The sequence below is a fragment of the Marmota flaviventris genome, chromosome X, assembly GCF_047511675.1.
Source record: "Marmota flaviventris isolate mMarFla1 chromosome X, mMarFla1.hap1, whole genome shotgun sequence".
NCBI classification, from domain to species: domain Eukaryota; kingdom Metazoa; phylum Chordata; class Mammalia; order Rodentia; family Sciuridae; genus Marmota; species Marmota flaviventris.
The window spans coordinates 33,760,159-33,773,151 of record NC_092518.1 but is presented as its reverse complement, the minus strand read 5'-3'; the positions used below and the strand labels follow the sequence as shown (position 1 = coordinate 33,773,151).

Genomic DNA, 12,993 nt, shown 5'->3' with positions numbered 1-12,993 from the left:
TATGCTATTTCTATTCAACAAAATACATACATAAAAATATAGTAAAATTGGCTAGGTTTAAAAGTCTTACCTCAAATTTTGAGGTGCTTCACCAAACAAACTACAAATTTCTCTAATTTGTTTCAGTGCGGGAATAACCCATTTGTCATTTGTGCGAAGTTCTTCTATAAAGCGATCTATCCACTGGATCTTTTGTGTGTCACGGTCCTTAAACAAACAATTTCAATGTTTTATATAGAACTATAATTGGAAGAATTCTACCTTCACACTTAAGAGAATTATAAAAGTTTTTCTCGTCTGATTAGCATTACAATTATGCTGTAATTGTAGTAAAGAGTTTAATGTTTTTTGAAAAACTATGTTTTAATTTCACATTTACTACCAAAACTCCAAAAAAGTAAAGCACTATTAAACAAATGTGGTATAATATATGTTTGCCAGAAGGTATTGCCTCTTATCCAGTGTTTTGAGATTTTGCCATATCACAGGATTGAAGATTAACATATAATACCCTAAATGAAATGTTGTACTATTGAGGAAATTATATCAATTTTTTCTTACCTCTCCTATGAGCAAAGAGAACCTAATTTCTCTTAATTCTGAAGACCCTAATCAGCATGTCTTATGATCTATTTGAAACTGGTATTTCTGCATTGTACATTTAATAATACTACCATTAAATAGTCTTTTGTTTGTACTATCTTTCTCCCAAGGAGAATCAGATGATTCACAAAACCTTGATGTAAATACCTAAGTAAAAAAAAAAAAGCAGACTTATTCAAACAAAGTCAATTCCTGAAGATAATTTGAAAAATAACAATGTTAGAATAAACTGGAACTGTTCTACAGCTAAGCTATTCTAACTGTGAAAGAGAAGGCCACAAAAATTGAGAAAAGCAGCACACCCTTACCTGGGAGCAACTATAATCCAATATTTTTATGTGGGCACTGAGGGCCAGGTCCATGATATCTACAGGCACATCATCACTGTGGGCCAGATTCCAGAGAAGGTTCAACACTTTGTGTGCCATCACACCATCTTTATCATCTTCTGCAAGACGTCGAATCAGCTCAAGCAGCTTTTCGCGTTGCTTTTTACTAGCATTCGTCCAACTGGCCTAGAAAAATAATTTCAGTGACGTGAAAACAACTTCTATTTGGTTGCTGCTTCTTTAATGCACTGTTATCAAGTTAACTGAATTCATCAGGAAAAAAAAAAAAAACATAGATGAGCACAGAATTATGTAAGTGATAATATGAAAGACGACAATAGTATTCATGGAGCAGAGTCAAATTAAAGGAAAATAGAAAAAAGTTTCCTTTTAGAGTTAAACATCTTACCTTGGGTTTCCTAACTTCAGTATTACTGTCATTTTGAGCAGGAAACTTCTTTGTTGTAGAGACTGTCCTATGAGTAGCAACCCCCACCCTCCTGTGATAACTATTTCCACACTGCTTGCGTGTGTGTGTGTGTCTCTAGTGGTGGGGGGCGGATAGTCTGTTGAGAATTAAGATTTGACCCTCTACTTGTGACTTTATAGAAGAGAGCAAAGACAAATTCATATATCAACATTTTCATAATGAATGCAAAAAGGTGATAGAACAATGTGCATTACATGTTTGAAAACAAAAGAGTCTGTGACAAAGTCTAAATTATTCACAAAGAAAAATATCACACAGGCTGAGGTTGTAGCTCATTGGTAAAGTGCTTGCCTCACATGTGTGAGGCACTGGGTTCGATCCTCAGCACCACATAAAAATAAAGATACTGTGTGTTCATCTACAACTAAATAAATATTAAAAAAGAAGAAGGGCTGGGGATGTGGCTCAAGTAGTGGCATGCTCACCTAGCATGTGTGAGGCACTGAGTTCGATTCTCAGCACCACATAAAAATAAAAAATAAAGATATTGTAAATAAGAAAATTTTAAAAAAGAAGAAGAGAAAAATACCACACTAGGATCCTGACTCAAACATACTTCTAAAATCAAGTATAACGTGAGACACCTGTAAGATTTTACACTGCTTGATGATGTAAAGAAATTGTTATTTCTTTTGGTGATAATGGCATTGTAAGTATTCATGTGCTCATCTTTTAGAAATGTGGACTCAGATAACTAAATATGAAAAGAAGAAATTAAGGACATGTGTTCATCCAAACAAACCATACGGTGATTGAAAATGACAACCACAAACTGGGAGAAATTTTAACTATTGAACTGACAAGAACTAGCATTCAGAATATGCCAAAAACTTCTATGATTCAGTAAGAAAAAGACAACACCATAGGGGAAAAGGTAGACAAAAAGACTTAACAGGCATTGAGCAAAAAAAATAAGGAGAAGAACTCAAAAATACCCGAAAACATGCTTGATTTCTTTATCGACCCAAGACATAAACACTAATAACCATAAGGTAACTTTTCACACACAGATAATCAAAAACAAGTTCTGCCAAGGATATGAAACCCTTGATGAAACTGTAAACTGATGTATTAAAGAACAAAGACTTTCTGAGAACTCAAACATTTAAAAACCAGACTCTGGGCCAAGGACCTATAAAGTCTAACCAAGAAAGTTTGGATCATTTGGTTGCAATCTATGAAGAACTACAAAATGATCCAGACTTCACACTTCCTTTAATCATCTGTACTAGAAACTTTCGAGATACATTCCATAAGAATTGCTAGATTTAATCAACGTCATAAAAAAAGAGAAAAGGCCGGGGAAAGGGGCAACAAAATGTGCTTGCTACAAAATGACAAATGCTTTCCCCCCCGTCCAAATAAAAATTTTTTAGCCAAGGGAAAAACCATGATTGTTATATTTAGACTTTACTGTATTTAGACCACCCTGAGGAGGATCCAGGGAATGTAATAATAACCAATTCCTCTCTTTAGTCCATGATGGCCATCACTGGTCATGTGCCACCATTTTAGAAGTCATCACAAGATTAAAAACGAATGGCAATTAACTATAGGGTACCCATGACAGTCTAAATTAACTGTAGGGTGCCCATGGTAACAAATTCCAGTTTTTCCTCAGCAGTCTTGATGTAATTCAATGGACAGGAGAAAATGTATAAAGTTTTACCTCTACAAGTATGAAATACATAAAAATAAGGTACTAAAAACTGCATGAGAGATTCACTCAATACTTTATTCCTTCAAAGTGGATTTTTGGATGAGGCTTTAATTTACAACTTTAACATCCTTAGGATTCATCTGGGAAATCTGCTTACATACATACTGCCAGGCTTCATACCTAGTGATATATATATCTTTATTTTATTATCTATTGTTATGTGCTGCTGAGGATTGAGCCCAGAGCCTCACACATGTTATACAAGTACTCTACCACTGAGCTACATTCCCAGCCCTATTTTGTATTTCACTTAGAGACAGGTCTCATGGAGTTGCTTACAGCCTCACTTTTGTTGAGGCTGGCTTTGAACTCGTGATCCTCCTGTCTCAGCCTCCTGAGCCTCTGGGATTACAGGGGTGCACCACCTCACTCGGACAGGTCTTCTATTCAACAAATTCACTAAGCACTTGGGATTTTACAAACCAAACCCTACCAACTGATGAGAGACTATTACACAACATGGCCTTAAAACGCACAAGATGGCACTGATGCAAATATGATTATAGGGGTGTTGGGTTACCTTAAGAATTCTATTTCCATTTAGTCACATGCAGCTTGGGCATTTGTCCTCAGGACCATGGTATTTGCATACCCTTCCTTTCTACTGTAATCAACCTTCCTGTAGCTCTATAGTTTGCTTAAGCCTATTACCAAAATATACACCATGAGGGGAGGACAACCCAAAATAATAACCTGAGTTTTAAAAAGAATGACATTCCTTATTTGTAAGTTATGATTACCATTGCAAAACATGAAGTCCTCATTGGAAAAGAAAACAGTGGCAAAGTCCTTCACACCAGAGACAGTTTAATGAGATTTCTATGAAAGTATTTTTATTTAAGAACAACATATCAATCTAATGAATCAATTCTATTTAAAATAAAGTGGTAATATGTTAACAATTACCTTAAAGCAATCAAAAAGATGATCAAGTTGTTCAGGAGAAAAATCCCATGCTAATTTTGCCAATAGATCATGTACATTCTTTACAATGGCTTCATGTTTCCCCGCCTAGTAAGAAATAAAACCACAAGCATATTAAAATGTGAACAATAGAAAAATAGTATGAACTGCTGGTAACTATCAAGTTATTCCATCTCCTTCATTTAATTGTGTTATGTAAAATTCCTAACATAAATGCTTTAGGTCTAAAATCTGGCAATTCAATTTCTGAATACACACAGTTAACGTGTACTTTGACAATTACAGTTTACTGAATTTAACATACCAATTATAATATTGTAAATAGGAAAAAATAAGGCACATTAATGATACTATTCCAAAATCAGAACCTAAAATACTCAAAAGCAAAACTACTCTGTTGATTTCTACAGACTTAAGAAAACCCAAAGCTTTGTCATCTAACACTCAACAATGCTTCCAAAGTGACTTACAAATAAAAATCTATCATTAAGATAATTGAAGGATTTATGCATTTTTACATCTCTGAAACTTTCCAATTCTCCTGATAAATTATAAGACCTTAGGAATAATCACTACAGGTCTTTGTAAATAATTGAATGATATAACTATCTTGATATTGGAAGTTTTCCCGCCCCCTTCTAAATCTACAAAGTAATCAGTTATAGTTGTCTTATGCTCTTCCAGATAATGTTATTACTTTACTATTTGCATCTTATTTAAAACCACCTACAAAATGCCAAACTTTACCAAATACAAATTGATAGAATATTTTACATTTTAAAATATTAATGGCTATTAAAAGTTTTCTAGAAAGATTTCTGTAGGAACTATTTAAATGTACAAAAAGTCACACAACACAAGCCTGTGTCCCATTCATGACTGCTGTATTTGAGATTTTAAGCAACTTCTTTCAGAAACAATAACCCCCACCCTAAATTTCCTTACCTGTGCTGCCCAGATATTATCAAGATCTTGCAAGGTCAGAGCTTTTTCTTTGATGACAAAACGAAGAATCTTCTCCAGCTTCTCTACATACTGTGGTTGATGAAGACTATCTCGCAAGACTATGGATAAAATATTGTTCTGCTGTATCCATTCCTAAATAAATTTAAAAATGTGCTTCAAAAGCAGAAACTACAAAATGCAGGCTTTATTTTTTTTTTAAGAAGTTTTATTTTCATCTTGGGTGAAAAGGCACTCTTTATATATTTTTTACTTTATAAACTGATTACCATGTGCCAGACATGGCACCTGCTTATCGATCAGGTCTGTCATATTCTAAATGAACCTAGTGAGGGGATATATTACCCTATTACAGAAAAGTAAAAGGGTATGCAGGTGGCTCGAATTAGAATCTGAATCAAGTCTGCCCCTTCCACTGTCTGTTCCAGTAGCATTATGCTAGGTTGCTTCATTGACATTCTATTTAAAAATCCAGCATCCATAGCAATGAAGGACCAGGTCATGATTTAAAAAAAAAAAAGGTAGTAATCTACAACGCATGGCTTTACAGTATTCAGCTGACTGAAAATAAGTAGTAGTCAGGCCCAAAATGTGCTATAGAACTACACTTCTCAGCTGTTAAAGGGCTGTTAAAACAATTTTTAACCCATTATAGATATTTTCCTAAACTACAGTAAAAATGTGACTAGGTTAAATTAACACTAAAGTTTCTATACATTCAATGCTATTTTCTGTGCCAGACATGGCACCTGCTTTCCCAAGGCTGAGAGGGACATCACATGCACAAAATCAGACATCCATCTATCAAAACACCTCCCAATTTTAGGGTTTACTTTAGAAAGTTCCTATTACTAATTTTATCTTAAGTGGATTCTTGTTTATTAAAAAAAGAATCATGCTTGGTCTGGTAGCAAATACCTTTAATTCCAGCAATCTGGAAGGCTAAGGCAAGAAGAGAACAACAAATTCAAGGCCAGCCTAAGTAAATTATTGAGACTCAAAATAATTTTTAGAAAGGGCTGTGGATATAATGCAGTGGTTGAGTTCTTGCTCAGCACATGTTGAGGCCCTGTGTTCAATCTCAGCACCGAACACACAAAAGAACAAGACTTACCGCCATTCGTTCGGCTGTGAGCCACTCTTCCTCCTCAGGATTACCATGCCGATGCGTATAGTATGACACACTAGATATCACCTTGTTGACTTCATTCAGTGCATTCATCTTTCCATTGAAAGAAGAAATTTGCAATAATCTGTAGGAGAAATTCAGCGATAAGTATGATTCTCAAAATTCACACACATGATTACTTCAAGAGATAAATAACTTACCTAAGTATCATTTTTAATCTAAATATTTCTAAGTTTTTTACAGTTTCTTCTTGTCCTGGAACCCTTGAAGCTAAATTCTTCAAAGATTTAATAATCATTGAAAGGGCATCATTTTTGGCTTCGTTCTTTGCTTCCTTTTTCAGTTCTTCATCAGTTAAGTTTTCTAAAAACTGTGGAACCATTTCTATTATTGGAAGAAAGTACTTTTTCACTGTATGAAGAGTAAGAAACTCATAGCATTGTCCAAATGGTCTGAAATAAAAAAGACGAGACTCCTGTATTAATTCCTTATAATCTATTAAGATAAAATTCTAAGACTACGTATATAACATTTTTTAAAAATCCAAGTAACATAAGAAAAACCCACATTTGAACAACTCCATTTTTTAATCAAGCAATAAAAATACAATTTCTGCGTCACACTGAATATTCATCTTAAAATATAACTTACTTAATAAGGGCTGCAATTATTTGAACATTTAATGCTGATCCATTAATAAAACGATCATGCAGTATCTGGAACCCATTTAAAGTGCCAAATTTGTTGAGAAGATCCACTAGCCAACCCTGCAATACAATTAATGAAAAAAGTTAACTTCCTGCTTTTAGGGGGGAAAAACTACTACCTTGACTGATACATACTAGAAATAGTAAATTCAATAAAACAAAATTATGTCAAATCATCTTCGAAAAGACCTCAGAATACTGCATTTTTTTCCATCATCCCACTTGAGATATGAGCAAGAGAAGTAGTAAGTACACTGAGACACAGCTCTTTACTCATACCATACAGCCAGCAACCAGGTATTAGAAGCCATGATTCTATTTCAGCAATCTCAACATAAAAGAATGAGTATATTCTAAATATCTGCAAATGTTCTACATTAAAAGCATAAAGACTTCAAAATTTAATAAATCAAGAAAAAGCTACTTAGTAACGTAGTATAATAAATTCTGAATCCATTTCTTATTGTAATTGTAGATAATAAAAAGTTGCTATAAATATAATTATTTCAAAGCCTGAAAGCAAACTGGCCATTAAAAACTAATCCTTGGGGGCTGGGGTTGTGGCTCAGTAGTAGAGATCTTGCCTAGCATGTGTGAGGTACTGGGTTCGATTCTTAGCATCACATATAAATAAATGAATAAAATAAAAGTCCATCAATATCTAAAAAAATATTTAAAAACAAACAAATCCTTGATGTGCTAGGGATGTGGCATGGTGGTAGTGTACTTGCCTGCATGAGCAAGGCTCTGGTTTCTATCCCTAGGACCACAAAAAAACTAACACCAACTCAACATACCAATACCCCTGAGCCCCTGAGATTAATGATACCTGCAGTTCCTTTTGCTAAATTTTAAGAATGCATCTAGTCCTCCTCATCTTAGAAGCAGCACCATACAATAATAGTCTTTCATCCTCTTCTTTAAGGAACAGTGGTGACTCAACGTACAATGTAGCAGGGGCAGGCAATAGCTGTACAACTAAAACCATGTTTATATGTAAAAGCTTTTAACATATTAAAGGTTAAAGCACCTAAGACAACATTTTACATCTTGCCTTCTTCAAAGAAGCCACATTTTAGAAGCCTCTGAGGGAAAAACATGGAGGAAAAGAGGCACTCTATTGAGCCTTAAGGAAAAATAATTTCTACTTAGAAAAAAATTTCCAGGAAAAAGGGAAAATGATACCATAGCTTTTATTGTTCATGTGTGTTTTAAAGAGAAAATATGGTAGCTGATAGTTTAAATCAACTACATTCTCCCCTAAGTCTACTAGCACATTTCCATCCAAGTTCATGTGGAGTTTTCCTTTTTATTTGGTCTGAAAATACTAATTCAAAACAATTAAAACTCTTAGTACTTAATTCATTAGACATTTTTGGGATTCGGTAAGTATAAGAAATTACATGCTCTTTTTTAAAACAAAATGTTTTAATTGTAGTTAGACACAATACCTTTATTTTATTTATTTTATGTAGTGCTGAGGATCAAATCCAATGCCTCACTTGTGCCAGGCAAACGCTCTACCACTGAACTACAACCTCAGTCTAGTACATGCTCTTTATGTAATATATTCTTATTTTTTCAGTAATAAGAATGAGACTATTGGACTGATATGCTAATGTTATAAAGATAGCGTGTGTGCTCACAGTAAAGACTAGTTAAAATCTAATCTTTCCATATTTCTTCAGCTGCAATGTTTACATAATTAGGAATACTGAAGTGTACTTTAAACTGAAGTGTACTTAAGATAGCTTTAGCAACTGGAAACAAGAGCCCTCCTTATCTCAAACTTCTCAACACTGACAAGGACAGACCACTCACCCTAAATAAAAATTCACATAGTCCATAATTCGTTATATTTTTAAAACACACACACACACACACACACATATTTGGTTGTAGATGAACACACAGGATCTTTAATTTTATGTGGTGCTGAGGAATGAACCTACTGCCTCACACATGCAAGGCTTTACCACTGAGCTACAGCCCCAACCCTTGTTATATTCTTTAAATGTAGTTTTAACTACACTATTGCTTCAACCTATCAAGTTTCTACTATTTTTTTTTTTAAATCTTTACTTATTTTGCCACTACTGGCTCAGCATCCCAAAGCCCCAAATCCAAAATCTAAAACCTTTTGAGCAATAATGCACTTCAGATTTTCAAACCGGGGATCCAAAATTAAAAAACAAAAAATCGCCACATGCAAACCTGAAATCTGAAACATTTGCAGGACAAGGATACTCATATTCAACCTATACCATGGCGGGGGCAGGTGGAGGGGCAGGTGGGTGGTGTCAGGGAGGGGGACGTTTACATTTCCTTCAGGTTCTTCTTTATATCACCGTACCTACATCCAACTAGGGACACAGTTAAAAATTTTGCCCGATGTATCTTTCAATCAATTTTCAAAAAGTTGATAAGACATATTTAACAATGTGGAAAACATGAAATTTCTCTGACTGCAGTAGGAGGTAACTGAGCAGGTTTAACTCCACAGAATAGGTTTCTCCATGGTTTAGTACCCATAACTTTGGCTACATTCAAAAAGAGTTTATACTTTTAAAGACTTCAAAAGGCTAAGTACCCTGAGAGCTATTTAAGAACTAGACTTCAAGATACATCTAATAACTCTAAAAAAGAAAAAAGTACTAGCCATGTTAAATCAAGTTGTTCCTTGAGTCTTTTAAGACTTGCAGATCATTGATCCACTGAGAAAAAACAGAAAATTTAAAAATACAGGTATAGATAAAAATTGATTAAGACTGCAATTATTTTTATATTAATCTGATCTACTCAAGGAAAAATAAGCCATCTAGTGACAACAATATGAACTGAGAAGTATCAGAAAACATCTCAAGTTCAATATATTTTTAATGATTTCAGCTTCTAACAAAATAAACCAAGTACATGCCTTCAAATTTTTGTGGCTGATCAGAAAAATGAAAATTTTCCTAACAGTCACAATATTACAAACATCTCCCTAAATTCTAAAATAATATCATTGATAGTAATTAAAAGAAACATAATTTTTAAAAATTTACAGTAAGGGGATGTGGTTGTGGTTTAGCGGTAGAGCACTTGCCTGGCATGTGCAGGGCTCTGTATTCAATCCTTAGCACCACATAAATAAAACAAAGGTTTTTTTTTTTTTAATTTTTAAAAAAATTTACAGTAAAAAAGACCCACATTTGTAAAAAGCATATAGTCTGTTTGCACTGATATGGGAAATTTACATTTACGTAAAGAAAAAAATATAAACCTGTGTATGTGTGTGTGTATAAGCATTTATAGGATAAACTCGATTTTGGAGTAAAACAATCTTAGAATGTAGAAAATGTTAAGAGCCTTATAGAGCAACACCTGAGGTTTTCAATACAATATCCTACTCTGTTCTTATTACAAAGGAAAAACAGTCTGTTTCATATTAACCCAAATTATGATTACTTCCATAGAAGCTGAGTAGAAAACAATGAGGACTAGTTACATAGAGAAAATTTTAAAAGATGGCCATAAGCACTGAACTAGAATGCTGTGGCTATGTAAAAAGGCTCCCAGTTTCATATGTTTTCATTTAAAGTCTCAAAGCAAATTTGACAGACTATATATTTCAACACAGAAAAACTTACCAGTAGTACAAAAAAGACAGAGCACAGCTTTGGTACAAAACAAAGAATTCAAAAGACGGAATAATGCAAAATCCCTCTAAGAGCAATGGGAAATAACTCTTTGCCACGTTAAGAGGTTCAGGTTACAAATTCTGTGGCAGACCAAAACAACTGTAATATTTAATTTTGGAAATAACAAACCCAACACACTTTTGGTGATCGAGGGTCTGGAGAACGAGCGAAGAGTTCATCTTCAGGCAACTGAACACTTGAGGAAACTGATTCGCATGGACGTGTACCATTGTAGATATGAAATTTGCAATGAGGATTTAAGGCCATGGCAAGAAGTTCTAGAAGTGGAAACCAGTCTTGGGACAACTTTGCTACACATAGCTCCACCAGGCGATGAGTATTGTTAATAATACATCTCTGTTATATGGGGGAAAGATGATTGAAAATATCAAAACACTGCACTTTTACACAAATACCTTATGATCTTACTCTCCATTTTTCTATACTAGTCATCTGAATTATAGTTTGATTTCACTTGTATTAGGATCAAACTACCAGATGACAAATAGCATTTATTTACTTCATAATTTACAGGGTATCTACTTTGAAAAGCCATTTCCTATGAAATAGGTGCCCTAGGTTATCAATTCCTGCTCTACGTCCACACATAAGAGGTAAACTACCATTCTTTCCTCTTTGGAATTTGTATACCACCAGCAGCAATTCTCTCTTTTTTCCCCTTGATAGTAGGGACTGAATCCAGAGGTGCTCTACCACTATGCTACGGCACTTTTTATTTTTTGAGACAAGGTCTTGCCAAATTCCCAAGGCCGCAATGAAGAGTCAATGGCTCATTATTCTTTTATTTAACTGCTGGGAATTGAACCTAGGGCCTCACACACTCTAAGCAAGGACTATACCACTGAGCTACATCCCAGCCCTTTTTATTTTGAGACAGGTCTCCTTATGTTGCCCAGGCTGGCTTTAAACTTGCCATCCTCCAGCCTCAGCTTCCCAAATAGCTGGGCTTATAGGAGTGTACCATGATGCCTGACTCAGAGGCAGCCATTCTAAAACTCTACATAATGTCAATTACCCAAGATGAAGATCTGTTATCCTCAATGACACAATTTCTAGTTAAATCAGAAGATGTTAGAATTTCTATGCCATAGTCATAGTAGGGAAATAGTTCACAGATGACAAAAAATATCATCTGCTTTATAATCTATGACATTTCCATAGCCAAATAAGGAACAGACTTGGGGTAATTACAATATTTCATCAGTCTAAGATATATCTTGTTTTATTTTTTTTAGAGATCTTTAGAATCTCCATCTTATAATCATTGATTAATGAGGTGTTTGAGGATGATTTGTTTGCCTTTGCTAGTTATAGAGAACACCACCAACATAAAACCATTTTAAATTCTCTACTTAATGTTTATATTTTAATATGACAACCGTAATTTGAATTCAGACTATGAGGCTGAGGATGTATCTCAGTGGCAGAGCACTAGCCTAGCAATGTATGAGGCCCCAAGTTCAATTCCTAGTACTGCCAAAATAAAAGTCTGTTGAATTCAGACTATAAAAAATAACAGCATACGATTTAATTCTTTAGGATGTCTTTTTTCCTCCCTCCACCAGGTGGCAAGATTGAAACACACATGCTTCTTTGCCATCCCCTTGAGTTCATCTCATTTACCTCTATGCTGTCCTCAACATGTGTTACATTCTTGGGTATTTTTCTTCCTTAATGGCACATAAAACAGTGATGCATCTTATAATTGATAATAACACATTTTCTTTTTGGTGTTACTGGGGATGGAACCCAGTAGTGCTTTACTACTAACCTATATCCCCAAACCCTTTTACTATTTTACTTTGACAGAGGGTCTCACACTAAGTTGCTTAAGGCCTTGCTAAGTTGCTGAGGCTGGGCTCAAACTTGTGATCCTCCTGCTTCAGCCTCCTGAGCTGCTGGGTTCAAAAGTGTGTACCATTGCACTCGGCTGACAACATTATATTTTTAATGAAATGTGGTAGCCTAAGGTCACAAAGCACTTGAGAACCCCACATTTTCTAATTCTAAACCTCAAGCTCATTCTAAATGACCATGCTGCCTTCAATAGGCAATAATAATAATATATTTTACAAAATTCTAAGTTTCATTTTTACTCTTTTTTAATTAACCAGCCAAATACATAACCAAATAAACCACACACACACCCCTGTACTTCCTTCCCAACCAAAAGGGGATCACTGGGCAAAATTATATAAGTCATATGCAACAACTTACATGTATTTCAAACTTCCATCCACTCACTGCTTCATCTGTAAGGATTTTAGTGAATGATATTGTTAGCCCATCTCGAAAAAATCGCTGACAGGCTTCACTTTTAACATCAAGGCCTAAAAGGTGGGGGGGGGGGGGGGGGGGAGAAAATTAGAATGCAACATAATATTTATCTGGTTGTTTTACAATATTCAGTGATAAAAGGTTACA

At 34.7% G+C, this 12,993-nt stretch overlaps 1 protein-coding gene across 3 annotated transcripts in view; it reads right to left on the bottom strand.

Annotated features, from left to right (window-relative positions):
- The window catches only part of Usp9x (ubiquitin specific peptidase 9 X-linked), a 109,630-nt gene that overhangs the window by 63,314 nt on the left and 33,323 nt on the right, over positions 1-12,993 (bottom strand). For all 3 annotated transcript variants that reach the window (XM_071606465.1, XM_027927263.3, XM_071606466.1), the window contains exons 5-13: positions 12,787-12,899; positions 10,687-10,905; positions 6,810-6,925; positions 6,359-6,610; positions 6,144-6,282; positions 5,012-5,164; positions 4,049-4,153; positions 912-1,118; positions 71-207 (exon numbers count right to left, since the gene is read on the bottom strand). In XM_071606465.1, the coding sequence (XP_071462566.1) occupies positions 71-207; positions 912-1,118; positions 4,049-4,153; positions 5,012-5,164; positions 6,144-6,282; positions 6,359-6,610; positions 6,810-6,925; positions 10,687-10,905; positions 12,787-12,899 (1,441 nt within the window). The remainder of the gene's footprint in view (positions 1-70; positions 208-911; positions 1,119-4,048; positions 4,154-5,011; positions 5,165-6,143; positions 6,283-6,358; positions 6,611-6,809; positions 6,926-10,686; positions 10,906-12,786; positions 12,900-12,993) is intronic.